The sequence below is a fragment of the Nomia melanderi genome, chromosome 14 (genome assembly GCF_051020985.1).
Source record: "Nomia melanderi isolate GNS246 chromosome 14, iyNomMela1, whole genome shotgun sequence".
Lineage (NCBI taxonomy): Eukaryota > Metazoa > Arthropoda > Insecta > Hymenoptera > Halictidae > Nomia > Nomia melanderi.
The window spans coordinates 8850009-8877948 of NC_135012.1; the positions used below are offsets into that span (position 1 = coordinate 8850009).

At 46.2% G+C, this 27940-nt stretch overlaps 1 protein-coding gene and 1 long non-coding RNA gene across 18 annotated transcripts in view; one reads left to right on the forward strand and one right to left on the reverse strand.

Annotated features, from left to right (window-relative positions):
* The window catches only part of dati (zinc finger protein datilografo), an 87797-nt gene that overhangs the window by 40621 nt on the left and 19236 nt on the right, over positions 1–27940 (forward strand). For 12 of the 17 annotated variants that reach the window (XM_076373931.1, XM_076373924.1, XM_076373935.1 and 9 more), the window contains 2 exons: positions 1593–1923; positions 27203–27396. In XM_076373931.1, coding sequence (XP_076230046.1) covers positions 1593–1923; positions 27203–27396 — 525 coding nt within the window. The remainder of the gene's footprint in view (positions 1–1592; positions 1924–27202; positions 27397–27940) is intronic. The other 5 variants (XM_076373923.1, XM_076373927.1, XM_076373930.1 and 2 more) reach the window with 2 other exon arrangements.
* The window catches only part of LOC143175300 (uncharacterized), a 48939-nt gene continuing 48315 nt past the window's right edge, over positions 27317–27940 (reverse strand). Inside the window, exon 4 of the long non-coding RNA XR_013000092.1 lies at positions 27317–27444. This is a non-coding gene — a long non-coding RNA (uncharacterized LOC143175300). The remainder of the gene's footprint in view (positions 27445–27940) is intronic.

Here is a 27940-nt window from a genome sequence, read left to right on the forward strand (position 1 = left end):
ATTCGTCGAGAATCGTCTATAAATCAGCTGGCAACGGACGATGTGAGGTGTGGCGCTCTGTGTTCTTGGGAGTTTCGGCCTGAATGCCTTTCTTGCGCGAATTTTTGCGTCAAAGTATGGGAATGTGGGTTTGAGTGGGGTACAACCAAGTGTCCCGTGCGATCACGTTTTTATTAATTGAATGAAGAATTTGGGAAAGGATGGGATCGAGATTTGGAATTTGGGTATCCTGCGTGATCGGTAGAGTATGAGGTTTTATGTGTATGTTGATTTTTGTAGAATCATTACGAGCGGCAATTCATTGCATTTATTTACCTTATTACTGGTTCTAGTAGGCTTTAAACAGAACAAAGATCTCGTTAAATTTTCTTAAACTTTCTAATACAAAATTTGCTTAAGCGTTTATTGTACTATAAACCGATAAATGTCACAGTTCAGCGATCAAGTCCTAGAGAGTTCGAATCCAAATAGTTCGGTTGGAATTTTTCGAGTGAAAAGATATGAACTGTGCTTCAGGAGGGTTGCATCTAGTCGTCTCGTAATTGTTCGGTGAATCGTTTTTAGGGATGATTCCGTTGATTCGGTAAACCGTCGCGACGATGTATCGCAAAGTTCGCGTAAGTATCGGCCGTATTGCGTCACCGTGCGTGAACTTTTAATTAATGGATCGCGCCAGGAGCTGAAGGCGAAATCGAGGGAGTGAATGGCGTCGGGGAACGAGTCGAAACTATCGCGGTGCACAACAGGCGGCCACGGGTTCGCCTATGAATAACTCAGAAGGCAAACGATACCGCTACGGTCTATGAGCGCGTACTTTTCGATTCTCGTCATCTTATAATTGCATGAGGAAATTATGAGGATCGCTCGAACCGTCCACGACTAAACAGGGGAAGCCGGGGCGACTGCCTGTGTCCTGTTCAGATGGTTAAGAATCATTCAGAATTAATATTCTTCCATTCCAGCTCACTATTCAGTAATTAAAATTTGAATTCTGTCTCCGTGCATTCCTAGTTAGACGATAAATTCCGTTCAGTTCCATGCGTTGCTATTATCAAATTAAATCCAAATTTTTCTGCTGCAAACTCTCTTTACTTCAAAACTCTCAAATTCCTTTACTACAGAAAGAATATTTCTATAAATATCAATCAAGATCAACCTACAACCCTTCCAACGTCCTTTGTTCTTAAAGAAAAACTTTAAAATCTTCAAAATTCCATTGCCTCCACCCTAAGAAGAGCAAACCACAGTTAGCCTACTCTCAACGTAACAAACTCCAATACCCCAACTTCACGTCAACTGTAAGAAACGACCCCAGCATTCCGCGTGTCCAAGTCCCACCCTCCAGAATCTCAAACTTAGAACACCTCCGAACCCCGCACGAGCCAATCGATTCAAAATTAAAAGCCAAGAAAGGTAAACACAATGAATGATCAAAGTTTGGGCATATGTAGATCGCGTCAGCGGATTCCCCAAGGGAACCTTCCAGGAGTAGATGGCGATCGGGGGTGACCGGTTAGGCGGTCGGGTCTACCGTCGATTTGCCATCCTCCGTTGCTCGGCCAAAAGTTCAGCGTACCAACTAACCCCGGCAGTTCTTCTCGCAGATCTTCATGCACAAGAGCGCGATGCAGATGCACGCGAGGGAGCTGGGCGCGGCGGGTGCACTGACGGCTCGACCCGGCGGCGGTGTGCCCGGCGGACTGGCGGCTCTCGGTCCGATCGGCGTCGGTCCGGGCGGCATGATCGCCGGCAACGAGGTAAAGCCGCACCAGTGCCAGCAATGCCTCAAGTCATTCTCCAGCAACCACCAGCTCGTACAGCACATCAGGGTCCACACCGGCGAGAAACCGTACAAATGCAGCTACTGCGACCGCAGGTTCAAGCAGCTCAGCCACGTACAACAACATACCCGCCTGCATACGGGTGAGTAGCCGACTATCTTCGACCCGAGACCGACACACCGGCGACAGGCCAATTCCTGCCTCCTCGGACCGGCAACGATCCTGACCTCAAGGAATGGCAGGATTTTTGCCGGGGGGAGGGAATTGGCCGCGATCGATCGGCCGCGAACTTGATCGACGGGAAGGGATGAAATTGCTAGGGCCGATGCTGTTGTTGGGATTAGATACGCTGCAGCTGCTCGAGTTCAAGTTTCTTTTTTAACTCTATGTCTTGTAATGTCACTCTCAACTATGATCGAAAGCTACTTTGTCATTAGTAATTTATTGAAAAGAAGAGAGAAATTTTGGGCATGTTCTGTCTTTTTTTTTTTTTGCTTTAAAGTATAATAGTTGATGACGGAAGAATGACATTTCATTTGAATTCAGACGAGTTCGGTTATATTTATATGTGTTATATTCTGTTAGAAATCTTCACCACGAATCTGATATTGTAAGGCAAGGGGTTAACTTCGAGGTCCTCGGTTTATGTATACATTCAAAGTAATAGTATTGGAAAGATAGATACTATTCTCAAATTTGGTATTAGCTTTGGTAAAATTAGAACGCGACTACATTCAAGGAGGTTAAATTTGCGCAATTTAGCCGAGTCAGTGGTAGGAAAATGAGAAAGTGAGTGGGAAAAGATGCAAAGAATGCAGTAGCTTTCAGGAGTTATTCGCAACAGAAGCGAAAAGTTAATATGGTTACTAATTGCTACGATGAATGGTTTTGTAGGATTCCCCTCGCCATTGGTAAATGGAATTCACGAATTAATGAAGTACACTCAGCGTTTTATAAATGATCGCGGAAAAGATAACTCGATGATGAATACTTAAGAATCGGAAGACATTTTTTCAGCAAACCTTTTCATAAATAATACATCAACCCCCTTATTCTCCGTTCCATTAAAAAAAATAAATATTTCGCGGTTTAAGTTCAATTAAAATCACCGCTGACTCGCGAAGAGGAATCCATCTGCATCTAGATTGTAACATTAAATTTGCAAAGCGGAAATCGATTTTCAAAATTGCTCGCAACTGATAATCAGATTAACGCTGGTACAATTCGAGTCTTTGTATTAAGAGCTTTACAGCGTGGACCACATAATAAAATTTATTTACACTTTACAACAATACAATCATTTCGATGAACTAAAATATGTTCAAACATAAAAGCTAGGTATTCCGTATTAAGTAAAAAACTGAAACAATAAAAAATTCGGATGCATCAATGCGAGATCGCGAGATCGTCCGATCCTAACGCATCAACCGAATTTAATGGACCTATTCGAACTACAGGGTGGCCAGCCCTTAACGCGGAAAGCCTCACTTTTCCGTTACGAACCACCGCAGGCCGGCCGCGATTCCATTCATCCTCCGCGGACAAAATCATTGGTCCGATCCTCGCAGAATCACGGATGCGAAGTCGCGGGCGCCGGGATCCAAGGCTTAATGCATGCATTCAGCGTGCCCGGGACTGATAGTAAATTCTATGAATACCGCATTGCATCGCGGCCAGTCGATAATCAATAAATTAATATACTATTATAATCTGCGTTCGTACGATCTCGCGTTCCGATTGCAGCTAATTTTAATGTGTCGCGCCGCGTAGGGGGATGCCTAGAGATTGCTCGTTGCTGCGGCCGCTGCTGGGCCTGTTCTTCGAGCTGAGGCCGGTTTTCAAGGCGCGATCACTGAGAGCGTTGTTTCGTATAATCTACTGCTAGGCTATGGAATGCTGGTCTCCATGATCATTTTTCATATTTTCTCATCTCACTTTCGCTGCCAATTTGCTACTGAATACAGTCATCAATGAAATATGACAAGCAATGAAAACTACGAACAAAGTGTATAGGAGATCGTTGTATCGTCCTGCAAGCCATTAAACGATAGATTGTAGTTGGTAGATGACTTAATGTTTAGCAGAACGGCACGAGAGCAAAAGGTGTCTTTTTAGTTTACAGTTATATTGTTTTAATTTGTTAAGTGTAAACAATAAATTAGTGATCGAAAAAAAATATCAGGAATATAGAACTAACAGAAAATCGGATGAGAAGAAATGAAACCTGAACAATCAGTCGAATTCCTTAGCCTAGCCATCAACTGATCTAGTAGTACACGCGCGAACATCGCGAGTCCGATTCGCGCGGAACCGATCGCAACCGTTGAGCGGACATCCTCTAAGAATAGCACTGATGGCGAGGAACACGGACGGGGGAGCCGTAATAATGAGAAAATTCGACGGCAAAAGCCAACCAGCCAGAGCGAGCTGAGCGAACGGGTCGCGCCCGGGTAGAAAGAATTTCATTAAGGGATGAGCGTAGTCAATCGGAAGGTATTAGCCCCGAGAAGCGTACGGTCAGCGGCGCCGCGTGCGACTGGACCCTCGGAAAAGTCTCGTTCATCCTCGTCTAAGATCTCCGCTTCCGGCCGGAGGTAGAGTAAAAAAAAACCACGCCGAAACCTCGTCGGTATGCGAGCTATTTAATCGAAACCGTTCGCCGCGCGCGCTGACTCCTCCGAGGATCGATTCTTAAGAAAACACATTCCACGGAAATCGACGATGGGAAAAGCCAATTTCGCGTACGACGATTCGGTTACGTAGAAAATTGCGGGTCGGGAATGAAAAATTTGGGAGCCGGTTCCTTGACCGTGTTTAACGAGGGACGAAGGAGAAAAAAGGAGAGCGGGCTGACGTTGATTCCGGCGAGCTCGTTCCGACCCCTTTCGACGACCAGCAACGAGCAAGTAACTACTGCTCAGCCACCCCTTACATTAATAATCACCCTTCCCGCGTGCCGGGCTCCCGCTCTGCGACTGGTACTTCAGCCTAACGTCGGCCATACGCGCATCCATCGCATGCACGTCACCGTTCTCGACGCCGCGTGCGTCTTTATCGATGAAACCGCTTCGAAAACGACGATGGGGGTCGATCGAACGACACCGAAAAACACCGAGGAATCATCCGAGTAATCCGGCCGAAATTCGACGAGTCCGCGGACGATAATTCCAGTATCCCCCTGCCCCCGACCGTTGATGCCGATCGGCGATCCGCGGCACGCGGATTTCTCGCGGCGGAAAAATCGGCCGCGCGCGCGTTCCCAGCCGAAATTCCTTTCGGATTCCCGTGCGCGGCAGTTATTTTCCCGAGCGATGCCGCTTCCGGGGAAGCATTTGCATGCCATATTGATTTCTCGTTTCGCGGTGAGAGAGATCTCGACTCGGCCGCGCCGCGATTGGTTGATCAAAGTCAAAAAACGGCGGGAATTTACGGGCGCACAGGGTCGCGCGTTCGCACCGCCGCCCAACCCCCTCCGCGGCTACGCGCGCCACCGCCCCGGCGTGCGATTATAGCGTTCAGCGAGTTACAACAATTTCCGTGGAACATGTATGTACATGTATTTATATATATACATATAAATATATATATATATATATATATATATATATATATATATATATACACGTATACTCCTATACGAGCGCTATATAACATCAGACACACATGTATACAGTTATATATCTACGTATAATGGCGGAGCTATAAAATTTGCAACGCGGGCGTATATAATTCATTAACCGAAATTCGACGTCGCAAACTCGCGTTGCAATGGCCAGGCAAAACGAGAAACGAACCGGGGGGTTGACCGTCGTGGTAGGGGTGGATGGGTGGGACAGCAGGGTGGGGCGGCGGGAGAGAGAAACGCGGGCGAGGGTGGCAGAAACGAAGGATAGCGAATATAATATCGGTGAGTGTCCACGATATCGATAGCTGGTCAATAGCTGCAGCCTAGACAAATACCTGCCGAGGGTGTACGAGTCCATCCTCCCCTCCGCGGCGGCCGGCCGAGCGAGAGCGCGCGAGGGTGACTGAGCGCGGCCGGCCAATGGGAAGTCGGCTCGCCCCACTCGCCGGCTAGCGCGCGAAAAAGCGCGGGAATTTTTCGATCGCCCGATCGCTCAATAATGGAACCGAAGTTACGCGCCGCCACCGTCGCACGCGCGCGCCGCCGCCACCCTCGGACGCTACCAACGCGCGTTGCATCCGCCACGGACATGTACGGACGCACACGCGAAAGGGAACACGCATGGGGCCACGGGTATGGGGACGCACGGCACAGCCTAATAAATAGCCGCACGCATTCGGGAACGTGTTCCCCGGGATAGACGACAGAGTTGTTCGTATGCAACGGGCCAGAGGCTACCAAAGATTATCCCTTCGGCAACGAGGAAAACTCAATTTTCATGGGGGCCGAAATCTAATGATCGACCTGTCCCCATGCGCGCGGAATTAATCGGTTTTCCTGATCGCTGCCAGCGGTCGCGTTAGCTTTCGACGCCGCCCCCGTTCGCTCACCGATTCCACGACGGACACGCGCGTTTTTTCTTTACGCGACCCGCTCGACGCTCTCTGCGGCTTGCTTTAATTCGATGTTCGTTGCGGGTGATTGTCGTTGGGAGCGTACTACCGAATGGGGTTGTTGTAATTATGTTGAATGGGAAAGATACGTAGTTGACGTTTGGAAGATTCTTTGGGTGGGATGAGGATGATGATCGTTTTTGATTTAAGGTGATAGGTATAGTGAAAGGGTTGGGTCTTCTTTTGTGTGAATGTTATGTAGAGAATGAGTAACTTATTCTTATATGATAGTCGGTTATACTACTTCATGGTTACTTACGTTTGTAATGTTTTGTTGAAAACGATCTTCTATGAAGCAATAGAAGTGAAGCTGAAATGTTAGGGATTGCTTTATCTCTTAATGCAACATGCCGATCTCTAATAAATAGAATCTCCCCCTTGTAAATTACATGTCTCTCAAAAAATCAACACTTCAATTGGTTCAATCACTCAGATTTAAACTTTCTCTGAAAAATCACAGATTTCCCAACGAAACCCTTTTCTCCGCCAAACCAGTAAAAAGGCTCATTGGAAGAATCGTGAGGTAGCATATTAAAATTCGATAGAGCAATAACGATGGCCCCATTAATAGACATGACATTACGTCCAAGCAACGACTCCATTAATACCGATACAAACGGGCCATGGTGTCTAGCTGGGGAAGGAAAGTCACCCCTTCCGGGCGATGGTCGAGCGTTTGAAAAAAGGAGCACGTTCTCCGGAGCGAAATTGACCGGACAATTTTAAAGCCCAGTTAAGACTGCGAAAAATTGCCGTATCGTCGGTGCATGAATAAAAATTAACCCATCCCCTTTGAAGCGTTCCACCTAACCAGCAGTCGTCGTACACGTTTACGGGAGAACGAAAACATGTTTTCTAACTATGTTTACGAGGGACCGATGAGGGGTCGGATTCACGGGCAGAGGGTAAAACATGGTAGAGAAAAATATTCTGAAAATCAGAGTCACGTTTCTCGTCCTCGACATCGTTTCCGGTTCCTTTTTCTGTCCGGCGGTGACCTCGTGACGGGGCCGCGAACTCTCCACCCACACCACTCGTGCTTCTTTCAACCGTCCTCTTCCCAGCCTTCTCTCCGTCCCTCTCCCGGCCTCTCCTACTTTTAATTCGCTAATTTCACCCAGTTAAGAATTTATGCGACGGAATGTCTCGCCAGACGTCTCGAGAAAAATCAAAGCGGCGCAACGTGGAAAGAACACGCCGCCGGTGCCGACCAGCCGTCCCTTTATCACAAATGACGCGAATGAAAGATTAAACAAAAGCGGCGAACGCTTTGGCGCGTCTGGAAAAACTCGACAGGGGTTGGAGCTACGGGGTGGGAGTAAAGGGAGGACGCGAAACGGTTTGCGTCAAGTAATTTGTTTCTTTCCTTCGAGCTCGACGGAAATCGCTTGTATTTCGGGTTTTTTAGAATTCGTTTTTTCCTTGCTCGCTTTCAAACTAGTCGATCGGATCGAGGGAACGCGATACCTTTCGACGGGGCTGCTTAATTAATTCGCGTAATATGAGCTAATCAACTTACCCGGCATCCCGTATCGTAAATATTTTAACGGGACGATATTAATCCTAATATTAGTTTGCGCCAGGCTAACGTAAATCACTCGTATATATCGAAATCGTGCGGTTCGGCGGCGCTGGCGGGAAGGATTTCACTGCCGAAACAGCGGGGCTGCGATTTTCTCGATCGATCCGATCGCGAGAGTGTTGCGCCATTACGCAATAACGCGATGCATTCGCTCGGACTGTGAGCAATCGATCGAAGTTGCTGAACTGCCCCTGTCCGAGAAACTGTGTTACTATTTAATCGAATTTTGAGAGAATGTTCGGCGATTTTTAGTTCTTGGACGGTAGGCGATTGGAATGACTCCTGTTCCGGACATTGATAGATCTGATTTACAGTGAAACGTGTATTTTCAATGTTACCTTCCCGTGACAGAAATCCCGAAAATGATAGTGAACATTTTATTTAGGTTTTTACAAATTTCGATTGGGTTATAGTTTGTAGATAGAAACATCGATAGACTTCACGCGTGAATAATAACGTATAGAATCAAACGTGTATTCGGTTAGTTAGAAACTTACCAAGAGATAAGAAACTTGTATATAATTAATTACAAAAGACATCTCCAACCGATTGTTCGATCGAAGAACCATCACTATGACATATTTATAGGCATCATTTCATTCCTCAAAACTCCGTACGTGCCGGCACCAATAAAACACCAGGAGACGGTCCGTGAAATAAAAATCCGTCTTCCAATCAGCTCCGATGGAATTGATTTATTGATACAATAAACCAAATGAAAATAAAATGTTCAATCGTAAACCGGCCACGGTGGCTAAGAGAACCACCCAGAAACCCATACGGACGATTACCACACTAATAGTTCACTCGGAGGCGTAAAAAAGCATAAAGAACATTCGATTAACTGAATAATCCGCGAAGAAGGCAACAACGTATCGTCGAACGAGTCCGTGCACGATTGAGGCTGGCGGCGAGGGAGGGAGGGAGAGAGAGAAACAGAGACGGAGGTAGATATAGACGCGAGGTAACGGTCAGAAAATCCTATTCCTCGATAGCGAGGAGAAAGGCAATTAAACCGTTAAAAGGTAAAAGGTAAGGATAATTAAAAGTCGAAGATACCGTATGGCCTGCCGGAAAATTAACGTAGTCATGCCGCATGTGCGCGGATCGGCAACGAGGAGAAAGAGAAAAAAGGAGGCTGAACAGTGCCGGGCAGAAAAAGAGGGTCTGATCTATTCTAATTTTCGATGAACCCTTCCGCGACGATGCATTTTTTCCGTGAGGGTTAATTTGAATAGGGTGGCCCTGGGCCAGCGCAGAACGCACACTCACGCGGGGGGATGGCTCGTCGATACGCCTACGCTTTTTTTCTCCTCGACCTACTCTTCTTTCTTCCTTTTTTCAACGTTCCTTTTTTTTGTCTCGTTACTCCTTCACGAAGGTTCCTACTCGCACAATAACGGACTGATTGTCGACTTTTTTCCCTTGTTTTTCGGTACGTCAACTCGTGTTTTTTCTCCTCCGGTCTATTCCCCGCCAGGGGTGGGTCAGGAACGTTTTTTTGCTACGCGAGGCGGAAGGCTATTCGCTCGTCAGCACGCGTGCGCCTCGGAACGCCACGTCATTTTTTTAAGGTCACCTTTCAACGATCGCGAGCATCATTGTCACTGTGTACCCTCCGCGATCCCAGATAAGCAATCTTTCGCGCGATGTTTGCTCGGAGCCTTGTTGATAGATCCGCGTGAAGAGCAGCCGGTCTATTCTGACGAATTTCGAATGCTTGTAAAGCGAAAGCGCGCTTTTCTAAATGTTTGTCTGTTGGACGAATGTTTTAGTAGTATATTGATGATTAGTGGTTTTAGTAATCATAGAATTTTCGACGGGAAGCGGGTTAAAGATCTATGAAATTGGAAGAATATTGATTGAGATTTTTAAGACACAAAGAATAGTAGATGCTTGTTTCGAAATATTTAATTTGAAACGTTGGAGAACTTTCCTCGAGAAAATCAATGCTTTTTAAATTGTTTCTGTACGTTGCATGAATTATTATCTACTAAATCGAAAGGAAATGGAACTTTTTATGTCAAGAAAAAGAAAACAGGTGCTTTTTATGTATTCGTTACGGATAGAGAAAACCAAATGATAGGTGTAAATTGGTTCATTTACGAGAATATTCGCAAGGAAAAGGCTTGAAGGTTCTTGAAATATTCTTTCAGCAATATTCATCGAGCTATTAGTTTTTCAAAAGCGCGTAAATCTGCACTGCGCTCACAGATTGTTGCCATGAGAGTGATTTTTTCTACGAGTTATCTTATCGCATGTTACTGATATAGAATAGAATCCGAGATGCACTCGACCAATAAGTGTTCTTCGAATCGTAAAAAGCAGCATCGACGTGCACTTTTCAGTTTCGCATTCGCGGGACGAATCTTCGAAAATTCACGGGTACGAGGAGAACTGGGAAAAAATATCTACGAAACGAAGGACGATTCTTAATTCAAACCCTTCGAACAGCTCGCAAACGGGTGGTCGATTATAATTTCATCCCAGGAAGCAGCCGCGCATCCATTTCGACTAGGGCAGGGGGCAAGGGGTGAATCTTTTAAAATTCTTAAAGAGACGCGACTCTTTCGACCCTTAAATTCGACGAAACTTCAACTCTTTCGCATTACTGACTTACTTTCGCAGCCCTTTGGGGACGCGGACCTGGTTGCCTAAACTTTCTCGCGAGGAGATGCGTTTTCTTGTTATATCTTCTTCCTGACACTGTGTAACTCGTTTCGTTTGCCTCCCAGATTAAAAAGTTGACAAAGAAGACACGCAAAGAATTTTTGTTGAATTCTATACTAGGGAATGAATGGGAAAATTATATTAAATTGATGAAAATTGTAAATGACAATCTATTATACTAAATTGTAGACAATTTCTGTATCGTTCTTATACTTTGCAAAGTAATAAATACATCGTCGAAGAAATCAGCATTAATAAAGTCACTAATTTCCATTGGTTTGCATAAAACACGCGCTTACTTCATCGATTAGAAGTTTGATAGTATTTGCCTATTTCCAGTAAAATTCCGCATAAGAAACTTTCCCTTTCAAAATTAATATCTTCACCAACAATACTTGAAACATTTAGTTCCTACCATTTGTTAACCCGTGAAACTATTTGCAGTTATCGAAATCTGTTGATTACGTTGACAGTAAACGTATTTCTATTTCCAGCCACTCCTTTTAAACAGATCCTTAACCAAACTCAAACTAACAAGCGAATCAATTAATTTACAAAAGTCGCTCGAAAATATTTTTAACTCTACATTTACAAGCATTCATTCTTCTCCATTCACAGAAACTTCAGTGTTTCCCTGTATAGATCTCGAAAATTAGAACCTTAGAAAATTAAGATACACATTAGCAAACACCTGTATGAATTGAAATCGACATAACCTTTTATCAAATAATATTTACGGCGTTTAATATCCACGAAACTGACAGGCTCCGTGCACCCGACGGCAAGAACTATTCAAGCATTTCCATCGGAAATTTAAATATTGCCTAACGAACGGTAATGAGACAGCAGCGTCGAAGAACGCGGAAAGTTGGTGGGGAAAAGTGTAACACAGGACTGATTGACTAAAAATACACGATCGAACTGCAGCCGGGGAAAAGTATTTCGCCGGCGAGGACAAGATACACGCGCGATACATGTTAGCGTACCACCAGAAGGCTGTAATCTCGCTTCATACCAGTTCCCTATCTAATATATACTCGCATGCGGTAAACGGTCTACGAAATCTAGATTGACTTTCTAAGCTGGCACGAAAGCAAGCGACTTTTTCCACAAAATCAGGTACGATCTTCAACGAGGAGCGCACGATCACGCTTCGGCCGCAGAACCGGTCTGTAGGTTAAGGATACTGCTCCTTCGCCGCACGCGCGCGCGAGCACGCCAGCGCGAGCGCGCAATTTCGCGCGAACCAATTCCAGGAGGTCGCCGTTAAATTATTATTTTTTCACCGTTGACTATTGGTACACGGTTATTTCTTCTCTTGGCGGAACAAATGAGATCTTACCGGTAACACACTGTGCTCGAAACCGTACGAAACGTTTCGATCACCGATGCAATAATTCCCCTCTATCCCCCGCCCGCCACCCGCCGTTCGCCATTCTTATAAATTTCAAAGGATTTACTTCGTGATCGTTTTTCAGAAACTCGATTCATATAATCTCTCTATCGAGAGATCGTTTAAAATTCTATACAGCCTTAATGGTTGAAATCCGTACGTAAGTCTGTGTAATTATGTGCAGATAATTGGACTGAAGAATATTTGCTTTGGAGTTTAGGAAATTGAAGAGAAAGAGGCGGAGAATTAAATGTAATCTCGAAGGGGCGCTCGGGGGATTTCGAAATGATCGTTGCGAGCATGCGTAATAAATTCTTCGCGATATTAGTCATTGTTAGGGAAAATAATCTGCGATTTATCGAACGGTAGCTCTTCGATGCGTAAAAGTAATAAGCGATACAAGTTCAGAAAAAGAAACGGCATTAGGAAAGAACAAACGAAAGAACGAGATTTTTATAACAGGGAACGAGACTATTATTCACAAACAAAAATGTGAACATACGAAATATTATTGTTAAGTCATAAAACAATTACAGACTTCTATCCGAACTAGAAATCAGCGAACAAAAGCACCGTTCGCTGAAACGAGCTGAAGAGACAATCAAAAGTATCGCATGACACATTGAAGGCATAAAAAATCCGTTAAATATTGTTACGACTAGAAACGTAAAAGGCAAAGGCGGCGATACGTTATCGTTCCCAATTCCGGATGAAATTTTCCATCGTGGATCGGTCGTTACCGATACTTTCTACCGTCCCGCGGGTATTACATGGTTCTTTTTTCAAATTCGCTGCGGGTCGGCGGGGCCGTCGGAGAAGAGAAGATTTACGCGGACCATTTATATCGGGCAGTCGGGCCGGCGGGTCAAGAATATTGAGCACGGCCGGCCGTAAAATAAGATATAGATTTCCATCTAGTAAACTTTCTACACGGCATGTGTGGGAGGCAACGCAGAACGCCATACGGCATACGAGAACAGCTCTCCGGCCGTCTTACGTTAGAAACTTTGGGCGCAGCCTTGTGTGCACTGCTCGAGTTATACTCTCCACACGGGCGCACCGAGCCGAGCCTCGGCCCGAGGAACAGGCTTAAAGACTTGCGACCACTTATCAGGTCATCCCATAAATACTCGGAATTTTCTTTCCCGTTTCGTTTTTTCGGGCCCGGAAACCGCGATTTATGTAGTTCGGGTAACCATCGGAATATTAAACCTTCCCCCGTGACTTCTCCAAATGAGCGTCTATCACGATTATCGTCCGACAATGCTGTTGCAGATTTAATATGAAGCTAATCGACATGGCCATTGTCTGTTTCATTGTTGTCTTCCAACTAGCTGATTTCTTGGTCATGTTTAACATATATTTGTGTGGTTATTGTGATACAATTTAATATTAGAATTCCTTGTTAGACGAATTGGAAGTAACTTGTCTGTTCGCTGGCTGGAAATGTAGGTTGGTAGATTTGTGATAGTATTTTCCATGTTGGACTTGAGAAGAATAGGTGTTCTCTTGTGTACAATTTTATGAACATATGTTTGAAGGTGGAAATAATTTTCGTACGTCCAATAAATGATTTTATAAGGATTATAGAATTTCTTTGACACTTTTGAAACATAATCCGACGTACGACAACACCAAAGGGGTTATAAAGAAATTATACTCCCCGATGAAATGATCGCATTAAATGTCTTTGGGTCCATAATCTGAAAAAACCGATATTTTCGAGGACTGGCAAACGGAGATATGCAATATTAATTTGAAATCCGAGGAACCGGCAAATGGGTATTGAAAGGTAACCGTAATTGAAGTATGAACGACTTCAAGTGTAATTCGCTCAAATTGTAGATCCACTGAATCCTCAATAATGAAACGCAGCGGATTTTACTGCGAATCTTTCTGTTAATAACAGTTTAACCATTCGTCAACTTATAATCGCATGTATCTACGTCCGGATCGATTTCCATTTCTAAATTGCATTAGTTTCTCAATGAAATTCGCTCGTTTCCCATTTAGCTTTTAAACGTTTCTCCATCGATCATGTTCCAATGAAAAATCCAAGCCACTTTGATTAGTTAATGCTTTCAACTCCATTTTCTTGGAAAACGAAAGGAACAAGTAGATATTACATGCAATAATAATGTCTCTAACAAACTTCGCTCATTATTAACGACTATCATCCTCATCTGAAAAATTCACGCAGCTCGACGTATTCGATCACCGCAGAGAAAAATTAAAAGAACCCGTCACAGGGCGAACTCCGAAACATCTGAGTCCAACGGCTCGAGTTCCGAATGGAAGGGACACAATTTAAGACGCAGAAACTGAGGCGCAACGTTTTACACGGGTCGATTAATATACCAAGAATAAAAATGATCCAAGGAGGGGACGTCTTTGTTACGGGCCACAACCCTTCCTCCGAAAACCTGATTCCCGAAAGAAAGGTTCGATTGGATCTTCTTTGAGCGCCAGTAAACCGGAAACGAGGTGGTTCGTTGAATTGGACGAAAAGCTGGGCGCTGTCAATAGCAGGTGGCAGAGATATCTCATTTGTCTTTCACCCTAATCGTTTCTCATTATCCACCTAGTGACCTGTTTCGCGTGTCCCGGGGATCTCCGAGTATTTTTCCACTTTAAAACCGATCGAACCAAAAATTCCCTGGAACATCTCGACGAGACACGCGAGATCTCTGTCGGGGATGAGTCGAGGGGTTGTCGAGCATCCGAAATCTCTCCGGCGAGCAAATGGCTCGCGATGAAAAATCGTAAAGACTCCAGGGACTTGGACTCTCCCGGCCACTCGACGGGCCGAACGTTCGTTCGTTCTAAGACATTAATTTTTACCCCTTTTTACCCCGTCTGCCTAATGACCCGGAGTCTGGTGCCGCTTCCAACGGAGGCGACGACAGACCGAGGCCACGGCGGAAGGGAGAAAAAAGGTCTCGACGAAATGCCCCGTTAAGTGGCGAGAATCGTCGTGCTCGTCGTCCTCGGCAAAGGGGTTCGCTCGCAGGCGATCTTGTCCCGCATCCAGAGGAACGGGATCGTTACCACTCTCGGACGGATGTGCCGTGGAACAAGGGGCCGATGTGCCGTGTACACTCCTTCCTTCCGGTGTCTTACATAATTCCTCGCCCGTTTTTCCTCCTGGCTCTCTCCGCAGTTCCCCGCTCGTCGACGGCGACCCCCTTCGGCTCGTTTTCACCCCCTTCGAACGGGGAAGGAGCCAGCAGCCACGCCGCCCGCAACAATGGGTCTCATCAGGCGGCATCGGGAATAAATTATGCTCGGCTAAGTCCGCCAGAAAAATGACCGAGCCTCGAAAATTAGAGCTTGTGCCGCGCCGCTTCAGGACGAGCGCGCGGCGAAGGAACGTAGACGGCGGGGAAAGGAAGAAAAAAAGAGAAGACAGCGAAAGAAACTGCACTTCCGACCAGATCCTACAATCCCCATTAATTAAATGCTGCACGACCAGAAGGCTCTCCGCTGGCTCCTGGCAGGGTGTAGTTTGAAACGCTCGGTTCGAAAAATGTTCGGTTGCGCATGGAAGCGTGTGTACCACCGGGGAGGGGGCGGCTCGAAACAACAAATCGGTGAAAATGAGTTCGTCGGCCCCGGGGTCGGGGAATAAGTAAGCCACGGGAAGAAAGGGTTCGGGGTCAGCGAACCTGACACGCTCCCTCTGGGCGGTCCGAAAAAAAGGTATCGGTCGAAAAACGGACGAGCGGGGAGGAAAGAGGGAGGACGAGTAAGACGGAGGAACGAAACGAAAGGAACACGATAAAGAGTTTCGGACGGGCAGGTGGAACCGTTCGAGAGGGTTTAGAGCGACCGAGACCGAGCGGGCTGCCATATGCCCGAATAATGTTCCACCCGCGTACGACCCGGCCAACCGGCGCAACGAGTTTGTCGGCCGTCGAACGACCGGACCTTACGAAATATCTCGGAGCGCCGTTGGAACGACGACCCCGCCGATCGTCATCTTTCAAGCCGGAAACCGTCATCACCCGAGAAATCGAATCGCGACGAGGGGGGCGGACCGACGGACGGTCGCAAGAATATCGATCACTGGGCCGACCGTCGCCCGAACCGTCCGCCACTCGACGATTCTCAAACACTCTCGGCACGTTTGCCAGTCATCGTCCACCGAGATATCTGGGAAACTAGATTGCCAGACCTTGCTATTCGACGCGGACTCGCGCGGATCCGGTTTAAATGGTTACCGACGTCGGCGACGTGCCCCCGACAGAAACCGCCTCGGGTCGACGGATGATTTTGGTCTTCTGCGATCGATGTCGTTCGGTTTGTCGCGATTACGTTTGTGGGATTTATTTCGAGCCTGTTTGGGAGTTGGCAAGTTTCATGTTGGTTGCTTTGCTTGATCCTTATAAGGTAATAGGTTTGGATGGTGATTTTTGATTTTTAGTTGAGTTCGTGGCGGTTTCTGCTTGGGCTGATGGGGTTGGAAGTGTGAAAGATTTCTTATTCGATGGATTTTTAATGTTGCCAGTTGTAGGAAGTTGTGAAAAGTCAAGATAGTTCACTTTTCGACAAGTTCTAATCGTTTGTTTGTTGAAGTGGTGACCGTTTACGGAGTTTGAATTATTTCGTGGGTGTTAAATGTCCTCTTATGCGAGTGAAGGTGTAAATGCAATGAGAAATGGATATTTTAGTTAGGTCGCAAACCCATGTATCTTGTTCGTAGTTTACTTATAAGATAATTCGTTGAATTTATCATATTAGATTAGTTTTCGAATTTAACATTCAACCACAAGTAGGTAATTCCCTTCGAATATCGAATCAATGTAACATTTAAGAGAAAGCGTAGGTGATGACAATTTCATTTAAGTGTCACGCAGCGTCAGTTGAAAGTCGTTCACCCTCATGTAAAATGTCCTCGATCCTTCGGCCGTGTTAAATGTACCACGATCAGCGTTCATTACAGCATTCCAGCCAGATTCCATTCACTTTTCGGAAAACTCCGTTTGAAAAAGAGACACCGCGTAGGTGAATCTGAGTGATCGTAACTCAGATGGAGTCCGACAGAGAAAATTCTATCAACGTTCCAGTCAAGTCAAGTAGAACATGAATAATGATCATCGTAGTACCATCAATTTTAATGACACGTTTGAAAGCCAGTTTTCATTCACCCACGGAAAGACACTCCGTTCCTCGTTCTGCTGGAAATACTCTGCTCACGAGTAACTGAACGGTTCATGTTCCAACTGTTTCATGCGAGTTGGAAGTCATTTACCATTGAGGGTTAGCCAAGTTAGGCGTCACGTGAATGATGATTCCCGTAACGTCGTTATCCTTTTTCAGATATCGCGTTTCATTCACATGCCGGAAGGTTCAGCACCTCGTTTAATCAGAAAACGATATTCGATATTTCATTAAAAGTATCCAAGCGCTGCCTCGTCATTAAACGGTTCCCGGTGTGCGCCATTTTCCTCGACCCTGAACGAAATCTTTCCGAAATTCATCTAAATGTGTTTGAATCTGAAACACTGTAGAATCGCGAAAGAATTCTCCATTTTACCACGGGAATCATTTCAATTCTCTCGATTCCGAGTCATTCGCTCGCGGAACATCAGCCTCGTTCCGTCATCGGTCGCACAACCCGTTTCGAGCAGGCCGTAATACGGTTCGAGAGGCGATTTTTCCGAACTTCTCGTCGAATAATTTTCAATCGGCCGGCAACAACGCGTCAGCTCTGCCAGCGGGATTATCAATTTTTGCGGGGCGTCGGTTCGCAAAACTCGACCCCTCGGACTCGGCACCGGGGATCGGCCGTTGCCATGGCGGCTAGGTTTTGAAGAGGATGTACCGGGGTGATTTCGTAGCCTAGACTACTGATGATGACTGTACTAGCGGCGCGCGCGCGCCCGTACGCGCTCGTATGAGGGGGCAATATAGGCTTCGTACACCTACACGCTGACACACACTCGCCTATCGCTGACACGCACACAGACCACACACATGGTCGTGAAATTTCGCACATACGTACGCGCGGTACATTCGCCAGGGGGTAGAAATCATTAAAGGGGCGTGGCGTGCCCGTGGTTGCCCGGATGACGGTCACGTGAACCAAGATGGCCGCCGGACCGGGAGGGCTCCCCTCTTTGCAACAGTCATTTGTTATCGGCCATTTTATTTTAATGATTTCCATGCATGCGTGAAACGCTCGGCTGCATCGCTCGGGAAAGGGATGCCTCTCTTTCTCTCACTCTCTCTCTCTCTCTCTCTCCCTCTCTCTCTCTTCTCTCTCTCTCTCCCTCTCTCTCTCTCCTCTCTCTCTTTCTCCTCTTTCTCTCTTTCCTCTTTCTCTCTCTATCTCTCTCCTCTTTCTCTCTCTCCTCTTTCTCCCTTTCCTCTTTCTCTCTCTCCTCTCTCTCTATACGCCCGGTAACGCGCGCGTTCTCTTAGCGCGATACACGCTATAGAACGCGGCGAACGCGCCGCTAACGTCGCTTTCATGCTAATTCCGAGCCCTATAAATTCCGCGTCGAACCCATTGTAACTGCTCTTCCTTCTTTCGATAAATTTCTCCCGATCCCGTCGATCGCGGGATCGCCTGTGTTCGAAATAGACCCCGTGGCCTCTTCGGCGACGCGATTCCCATCCACGGAATCGAAGCTTAACTGGCGCCGCGCGATAATTTATCCTCGAAATCGTTATCGGCCGCGCAAAGAATCTGGTCGGATCAAGCGTAATCGTCGACCATGTTGCGATGATAATCGGTAATAAGCGAGCAGCCCGGCGCGGCGAGCCGGGAACGGGGGGATGGGAAACGAGCGGGTTAATTCGAGAACCACGGGGGAAAATAATAACGCAACTTGTTGTGGAAAAGTGGCAGCGACGATCGCGCGGCAATAAAACTGGCGTAAAATCGAGCCGACTGGTTATACGGCCGCCGCGCCGGACCTATTCCGGTCGGTTACATTACCGCGATTTATATTAATAAACGATCGTCCAGCGCGCGATTCATCCGATTGTTGGTAACGGCAACGTCGCCACGGTGTCGTGGTAATAATTAATACGCGCCGATTAGCGCAGCTCGTTAAGGGCTGATCGATGTCTTTTTAGAGCGTTCTAAGTGATTGCTTCCCGTCGATACCCGGGATATCGATAATTCCGACCGAGCCGGGATTAATAGAATCCCATCGGGAGATCCGTGGCCACCCCCGCCCCCGCCCCCCCGCATTTTAATATGCGTTTCGACGTTCGATCGCCGAAACCGGTCGAAATGGATCTCTACATTAACGTACTTTAAATACCTCTTATACGGTGGCTCGAGCACCGAAAATATCTTCCTTCCGTGGATCCTTACTTAATAAAAGTTATTCATTTCCAAGGATTTCGACCCCCGTGATTTGATGACTGCGAGTTTATCGTAGAAGAATTCGACAAATTTTGAGTAATTTTTAATGATAAGGGTATCCAGATAGTGGGGATAAATATTTCACGTGATCCTATGATGATTCTTGCGAGATAGAAATACGGGAACGAAAATATATCATGGGTAGAAACAAAAGGGCGGAATTTCTGAAATGATGTTGAATTTCGCAAATATAATAGGGCGCGCTCGCTACAATTTTAAAAACAGTATTCTCTCCACTGAGACACGAAAACCCCCGCCAGGTCCCAACCCCCAAGTTCGATGACCGCGACGATGATTCGGCGGGGCCAACAAGAGATGAATTTCGCGAAATTCTACAAAATGCTGGCAAACGTTCGCAAAAGCACGGCCGAACAATATATTTCCCTCGAATTCTGGTTGGTCGATTGAACGAAAAAAAAACTAAAAATGAAAAAAAAAAGGAAGAAAAAATCGTCATCGAGCCCGACAACGGCGACCGGAAAGTGGGTGGAGGCTCGGACCCGACAAATATCATCGCGATATACAAACACATTCCGGCTGTTCGGGCACGGGGAGAGCATTCTCATCCCCGATTTTTCCCGGGCAACTATGTATTTGTTCTCCCCTGGTTCGCGAAATTCAAGGTATCGTATGAATAGCTGTCCCGGGCGCCGCGGAAAGAGAGAACTAGAGAGCGGCCGGGTAAACGAAGAAAGATAGAGGCAGGGTGAACAAACGAGAGCTGGACGAAAGAGAGAGAGAGAGAGAGCGAGAGAGAGAGAGAGACAGAGAGAGTGTGAGAGAGAATGAGAGGGGGGCGAGGTCATCGCAACGAGCGGGACGCACACATGTGTGCGCGCCTGTACGTGAGTGCGTGCAATTTAATGATTTCCAGCCGGAATTTCGATGACGGCAACTGGAACGGGGATGAAAATCTCCCCTGGCTGCTGCGCCCGCCGGGAGAAGGAGAGGGACGGTTACGGGGGCAAGAGAGCGAGAGAGGATCATGTGTGCAGCGGCGGGTTGGTCAGGGCCGGCTTGTTGCACACGCGCAAAATCTCACGGGCGAAACAAAGAAGAACGAAAATCGACGGATAGAGAGATAAAAATAGGAAGAAAAAAAATATACGTATAAATACATATAAATAAATGCAAATAAATATGAATAATCATCCAGAGAACTATGAAGAGACGCAAAGAAAAAGATAGAGCATAGAGGCATCGCTAGAGAGGATAGAGCAAGAGAAAGCAGAGGGAGACTAGAACGTGCGCGTGTATGGGGAGAGAGAAAGAGACAGGACGTAAATTTTCTAGCGGTGCGTTCATTTGTTCGTTCAACGAAATGCGAATGCATTATACATGGATTGCAGGGGACATTAATTTTCTGCCGTGGACGTGTAGTGGGCCGTGGAGGGCCGCTGGGTGGTCGCCGTTTCCACGGTCGAGGCAAGAGGGTTGCAAAGGAGTCGGTGGAGGGGGCTGCTGGGAAGGGAGGGTGAGTGTGTGGTGTGCACGAGTGCATCGAAGAGAGGTGCCGGACGGTGGAAGAGGGAAACAGAGGAAGAGAGGGTACCGCACGGCCGCGGGAGATCGAAAACCCCGGTGGAGAGAAGAAGACGGTCGCCGCCGCGAAAGAGGCGAACAGAATCGAGGCCTGCCTGTTTCGTTGCCCGCACACGTCCAACCACGTGCCAGCTCTCTTTCTAGGGCTTTCTATACACATGCTGTTCCGAGGTCGCTTGGTGATTTTGACGAGTGGACGAGGAGGATCCTCCGGGAAAAAACGTCGCGCTGCCGCGGTCGCGCCGAGATTCTTTTAATGAGGACATCTGCAGGAAATGCGAGGGTTGGGAAGTATAGGGTAGGACAGTGTTCTGAATCATGTTTCCGCTAATGATAAATGTTATAGTTTATTTCGCTACAAGATTGTATAAGGAATTTAGGGTCAGAATGTTTTTAAATGGCAAAGTGCGAATAGATGTTGCGAACGTGCGAAACAGAGGGTTGAAACAGAATTTGTATAGCCTTTATTCTCTTCCAACATCCGTATTCTCACCCAAAGTAACTGAAGTACTATATTTTACTCCAAAGTAATATGTAGAAACGGGAAGTTTTAAACCTTTTCAAAATCAAGCAAAGCATCAAGTATTTTCATCCGTATTCTCACTCAGAGAAACAAAACTGTTACATCATCCTAAGTGTAAAGAGATACAGATTTTCCATAAATCAAAGAATTGGTTGTAAAGCTTAAACTAATATCGCAAGGGTTGAAGAATACGCGTATACTAGAACAGGCTAAATAAAAATCCATCTCTTCTCCAGACCATGCTCAAAAATATCAATTTCGAAACGTTTCGACAAGGAGAAAGGTTGACAGGGGGTGGTGCGCGACGACGAGTATGTCGTAGGAAGGGGCGAAGGGGCGGGGCGGTGGAAATGCAGGCTCGCGGGCCGAGAGTGCCGCCGCGCGCTGACAAATAATCAAATATATCGCCACTCTCATTTGATATTCCAAGCTAGTGCAGGTGATGAATGTAATGACGTTATACACCGGCGGGGAATTACGGTCGTCGAGTAAAATTTAATGTCGATGCATGTTTAGCAGGGCAGCGCGAAGAGAGAGAGACAGAGAGAGGGAGAGAATGAGAGAGCGCGCGCGAGAGAGAGAGAGAGAGAGAGAGAGAGAGAGAGAGAGAGAGAGAGACAGTGAGAGATACACGGAAAGGCATTAAACCGTCGCGGGGGAGTAAAAAGAGCATCGGGGACACGAATGTGTGCCCGCTGAAACGCATCGATCGGTGGGGGCGAAGGGGGCGGCCGGACGGCGCGCCGCGCCGCTTGTTTCGCGGGAGAAAGGCGGCGGACGAGAGTGTGCGGGGTCGTTTGGTCAATCGGCTGAATGGGGAGCAATTAACCGGCGTCAGATTTTATTTTGCCGTTCGGGAAATAAAAGAACCGTGGAACCGGCGCGGGATAGCGGAGGGAAAACGGAAGACGGCAAGGAATAATAAGAAAGAGACAGAAGAAGAAGAAGAAGAAGAAGAAACGCAGAGCCGGGAGACGCGTACATTACAAAGTTAACGAAGCTACTTCTCGATCCGTTGAAGGGAGCGACGCTCGTCGAACGACGTTAATGGACCATTCTACGCGAACCGCGGCCGCGTCCGCCGCTTCCGGTTTAAATAAGAGCCGCTGCAAGAAGCGGCCATTGTACGGGCGCAAGAGCGCGTGGTGATGCGCGTTCATTCAGCGACTGTAGAAGAACCTACGCTCGTTTTATTTACCTCGCTCGTACCCCGCTTATTAGCTCGTTTTTAATTGCGCCCGGGAGATACGCCGTCTGCCCGGTATCACTTGTATGGTAATATAAGTACGTGATAATGTAAATAAGTGATGGAACTCGCGGCCGATGGCGATTGTTTTAGAGAGGATGCGAGAGTGATATTCCGGGATCACAGTTTACTAATTAGCCTTTGCCAATTAAGGGTAGACTGCTGTTGGAAATCTGTTCATTGATAAAAGCCGTCGGGAGCTCCTCGAGGATCGTGGATCGGGACGTTTCTCGGAGGATCGTGAGAATCCTCTCGGCCGGAACGAATATCTCGCGCGGAATAAGATCGATATTTCCCGAAATATCAGCCACCTTCGTGAGCCACGACGATATTCGTTTCACCCGACACCCGAGGATTCAGCTGTTGAACAAAATCGGGCCGGAATGAATTCGATCGCGGATCTCGCAGTTTACCTTAGCGCGACTCCGATTGGAAAAGCAAACAAAAGAACGGGGAAAGTTGCGCGCGGGTACGAATAATGAGTCGGTTAACGTCTGACCAGTTATTCGATATAGATAAGTTCCCGCAAAAATTCGCCTCGTTCCGCGGTAATATCAATTCCTCTATCAGATAAAGGTTCGTTATCGGGGCTTCGTATTTTACATGCGTATTCCGCAGTGTGCGCCTGAAACACTTTCCAAATTGCCTCGAACGGAATAAAATCGGAACGCACGCTGGAAGGCTAATAACCGTCTACCCGGGGAACGTCTTTTAAACGGGAGCAAGACGAGATGGGAGCGCTGTATAGGAATCCCCGGCGATTACGGGAAGACCTCGATAAAGCGGAAGAATCGTTTTGCCGGTGAATCGATCAACGAAACGTGCCTGTATCGGCGCTGTCCCACCAGAGGCGAGGGAAATATTGAAATCTCAAGGTTTACGTGCTCGGAATTCTGCGCTGATTTATAAAGTCCCGCGCGCATAATTACGACCGGTCCCAGGGCGTTAACGAACGCGAACCTTGCGATGACCATAACACTGGTCCCCCGTGGTCCAAAGAAAACATCATTGATAAATTCATTAACGGCGGTGCGTGGCCGCGGTGTCACCGGTGTGTTCCGCGCCCGGCTGTTCCGCGTAGATGGAAACACGATAAAATTTAACGCGTGTACACGAGCCGCCTAAATAAACGCCAATCATAAAACGGTGCCTGGTGGCGCTTATAAAAATGATAAAGTAAAGCTCGTAAAAGTAATAGTTTACGTATTGGCTATAACGTTTGCCACGCGTTCCACGTTGCCTTCGGATCTTGCATCACATCTTCTCCTTCTCTCTATCTCTCTCTCTCTCGCTTCACTGTCTCTTTCCCATCGCCTGGCGATCTCTTTCTCTTTCCTTGGGCCACGGAAGCGCCTGCGTCCCCTTATTCACCGGCGAATGGGATATTTTGCATTCATGTATTCATCGTGCGACACAATGCGGTAAATAATTTTTACGTTGCATCCTCTCGCCGGCGTTAACTCCTCGTACGCTCGGATAACGAGAATGTTACCAGAATGCAACGTGTTCCCTCGCGGTTCGAGGAAAACGGCGGTCTTCGCTCGAGTATAGGTTCCTTCGTTGAACAGCGCGGACATTTTTTTGTTAATATTAACGGAGCGTTTGATTCATTTTAACCAGTTGACACGGTGAATATTCATATGGGCGTGATAAGAGAATAATAACAATTTCAAGAGATTTATCTCTAGATGGAAATGATCGTAATATGATCAACAGTGTTATAGAAACTGTGATACGATTCAATGGAAAAATCTTCGGATAAATAAACAACAAGACTCGACGTCAAATGTATAAATCGCTGAGACACGATACTTACTAATAGTATTAATATATTCCTGCGTCGGCGAAATAATTCAGTGAATCTATAATCTGCTGAATTTCATGAAAATGAATTTCTTGTTTCTCTTAAAAATCACCGGGAAAATCCTTCTTACGAAGAATTTCGTTCCCCGGACGCTGATAAGCCAATATCGAGTTGCCGGTGGATCTTATCGGGCTATTTTTATTAAACCTTCGATCGGTCTGAATAAAAGATGAATCCCAGCGAAGGAGGAAGTGGCGGATGTAGCAAAAAGGCGGAGGAGGGAGGCGAGGAGAACACAGGGGGAAAGAAGGGGGAGAGAGAAGTGCCGAGAACAAAAAGAACGAGGCTAAAAAGAGGATCGGGGAGGAATGTCGATATTAATAAAACTTAAATTGAGCCAATCACTGATACTATTCGGAATCGAAGGCGGCGCGGGGGTGGGGGCGGAAAACGCAATAAAAATTCAAGGATCCGGCGCTCCGGCGCGGGCCCGCGGAATTGATTAATGGCCGTTGAAGATATTACCTCGTCGACGATCGTATCAGTAACGTTAATCGCGATTCGTGTAATAATCATGCGGGAAAGTTTCCATTAATAATTCTGCGCGATTAAAATCGTTCCTGCACCTCTCGCGTATCTGAAGCTCTGATCGAAACGACTCCTGACAGAGAGCTTGGCAATCGATGACACTTGGTTTCGTAATAATAATCTCCCAAATCGAAAACGCGGATCGATAAACCGTGACGGAGCTCGTAAATATCCAATTACGGCCGCGAGAGGGGGAGGAAAAAAAAGGGAAAACTACGGGGCGAAAGGGTGGGGAAAAAAAAGGAAAACAACTGGACGAAAGGGGGAAAAAACGCGATCGTTGAACGATACCGTGGCAAACACTGTTTAAAGATTATTAATGCACCGGCGGCGAGGGAGACGCGGCGCGGAAAACAACGAACGCATCCGTCGTTTTAAATCAGGCGGCGGGTTATACGGGTTGTTAAAACACCGACTCTAATGGCCGTTTTAAAACGAGTGGCATTTTTTACGCTCACCCCTAAATCTCGCCGCTGATACCTGTTGCTCGTCCCCGGAAAAAAGTTGTCTCGCTCTCTGGGCTCCCGTACCTCGAACACGGCGCGCTCTCTCTCTTCGGTTCTCTTTATCTCTTTTCATCCCGTACGCTTCCCAACCGCCACCCTATTAGTATTAAACGATCGCGATAAAAATTGCAGTCACTCGTTTAACCAGTCTCCGCATAATTTCGTGCAATTTTCACGTGTGAAACGGGAGGAATTAATTCTCCTTTTATTCACTTCGGTTTCCATGAATTCGATCGTTCATTGTCCGGCCTGAAATGTAGAATCTGTTCGCCGGATGAATACATTAATATTGACAAGATATGAAACATTCTTTCCTTGACAGTTATTGTTTTATTTTTTATGCGATTACACGAGTTAACGGGCGTTTAATCACCTCTTAATCTGCTTCATTTTCACACCCCGTTTTAAAACTGCGGGATCCGATGGATATCGCCGGAGCGAACGGGACGAAGATCAATCGGCGAATAAATTATATTCTGAATTATATTTTACAAATTAATCGACCGAATTATCACTTCAGCTGGAAGGTGATCAATTTTTATTATTTCTCGCGTTCAAAGCTGTAATAAATAACATTTAAATCATTACGAGTTTGATGAAGGAATAGTGTTCGAGAGAATTTGATGGAACGATGTTAACGCGGTCGGAATGATTTTACATACAAGCTCCCGAGTTAAAGTGTCTTTCTAGCGTTAAAGTGTTCGCCGCCTCAATTAACAACAGTGCTTTGTCGATGCGCTTATAATTCGACCGTCGGCCAAACCATTTAATCGTATCGATGACACGAGACGAAGATAATAGTGAGTGATTAAAACGAAAGAGCCAATGAAACGATTGCAGGATCCTGTTCACCGTCCTCTGTAATCACATGAACAGTCTCGATCCACGTGACTACAGGGTAGCAAAGTACCAGACCGGAAAATTCTGTCTATACTTACGCGTCTACAATTTTATTTAGGCATTTATGCAAACCGCAAATAGATCAGGATTGCGTTTTCCTTTTCAAAACATGGGTTATAAAACAGCAATATAATATGTTTAGAAATACGATTTAATTAAATAGAATCTAATGGGCTGCGATGAAGTATAATAGCTTTCTGGATCGAGTACTGTATCGACTCACGCTAATTTAAGGAACAAAAACTTAATTATCACATTCATTGGACTGTTTTGACACTTCCTCTGTTCTAATGAGAGAAATAAGTTTTAATAAGATTTCATACGAAGTTGGTGGTTCTTAGTTAATCCTTTGCGAACGGATATTTTTCAAATGTTTACAACCTTTGCAAGAGGAAGAAAAATTATATATCGAACTCTTGAATGTTAAAAATAAGAAAATTATGTGCTTTGCCTTTTAAACAATTAAATAGTTTACTCGTAACTTTCCACATTGAATTTGAAAGTTTGATGTAGTCAATATGGCAACATTTGTCGCAGGGATAAATGGTCCAAAATTAGTAAACGAATTACAGTACATTATTGTGTATTACCGTGTGTCCAATCGAAAAATCAGTGCAAAGTCAATCGTTCGCAGCGAAAACGGGCAAGCCGCCGCCGTAAGGTGTCCACCGTATTGCGCTATGCTCACGAGTCACACTTTTCTGGTTGCAGGTGAACGACCGTACAAGTGCCATCTACCGGATTGCGGGCGGGCGTTCATTCAGCTATCGAATTTGCAGCAGCACCTTCGGAATCACGACGCCCAGGTGGAACGGGCGAAGAACCGGCCGTTCCATTGCAACATCTGCGGCAAAGGCTTCGCCACAGAATCCAGCCTTCGTACCCACACGTCGAAGGTCAGTCATGTATGTACCAAATCCGACGTCCAACAACACCACCACCACCAACAACAACTACAACAACAACAACAACAACTACAACAGGCATTTTGGCTACTTAACGCGGTGCTCGCACACGATAATAATCAAATCCACGCTCGGAACGTTCCGGAGAATCGAGTCACTAGAATCGATCAGACGGTTGTACACACGTGCGATTTCACTCGTACATCAATCTATCTCTATAATAGTATATATATATTCATATATATCTATATACGTAACAGTCATATATACATATATATGACATATATAAATATATATAACAATACTTTTTTTTATCGTAATTCGCCAATTTTCGCTAAAACCAAATGATCGCTCTTCTTATCGGTCGTGCGTACGCCTAATAATAACATTAATATTACACGATAATTTTCATGCCGCGGTACGGAACAACGCGTTTCTCTATATGCACACATGGTGGCGGGTGGGTCACGCTTCTCTCCGTGCGATCTTGTAGATCCATTTCCCTCTCGATCGATAGGTTCCATTCTACCCCCTGTTTCTCGGT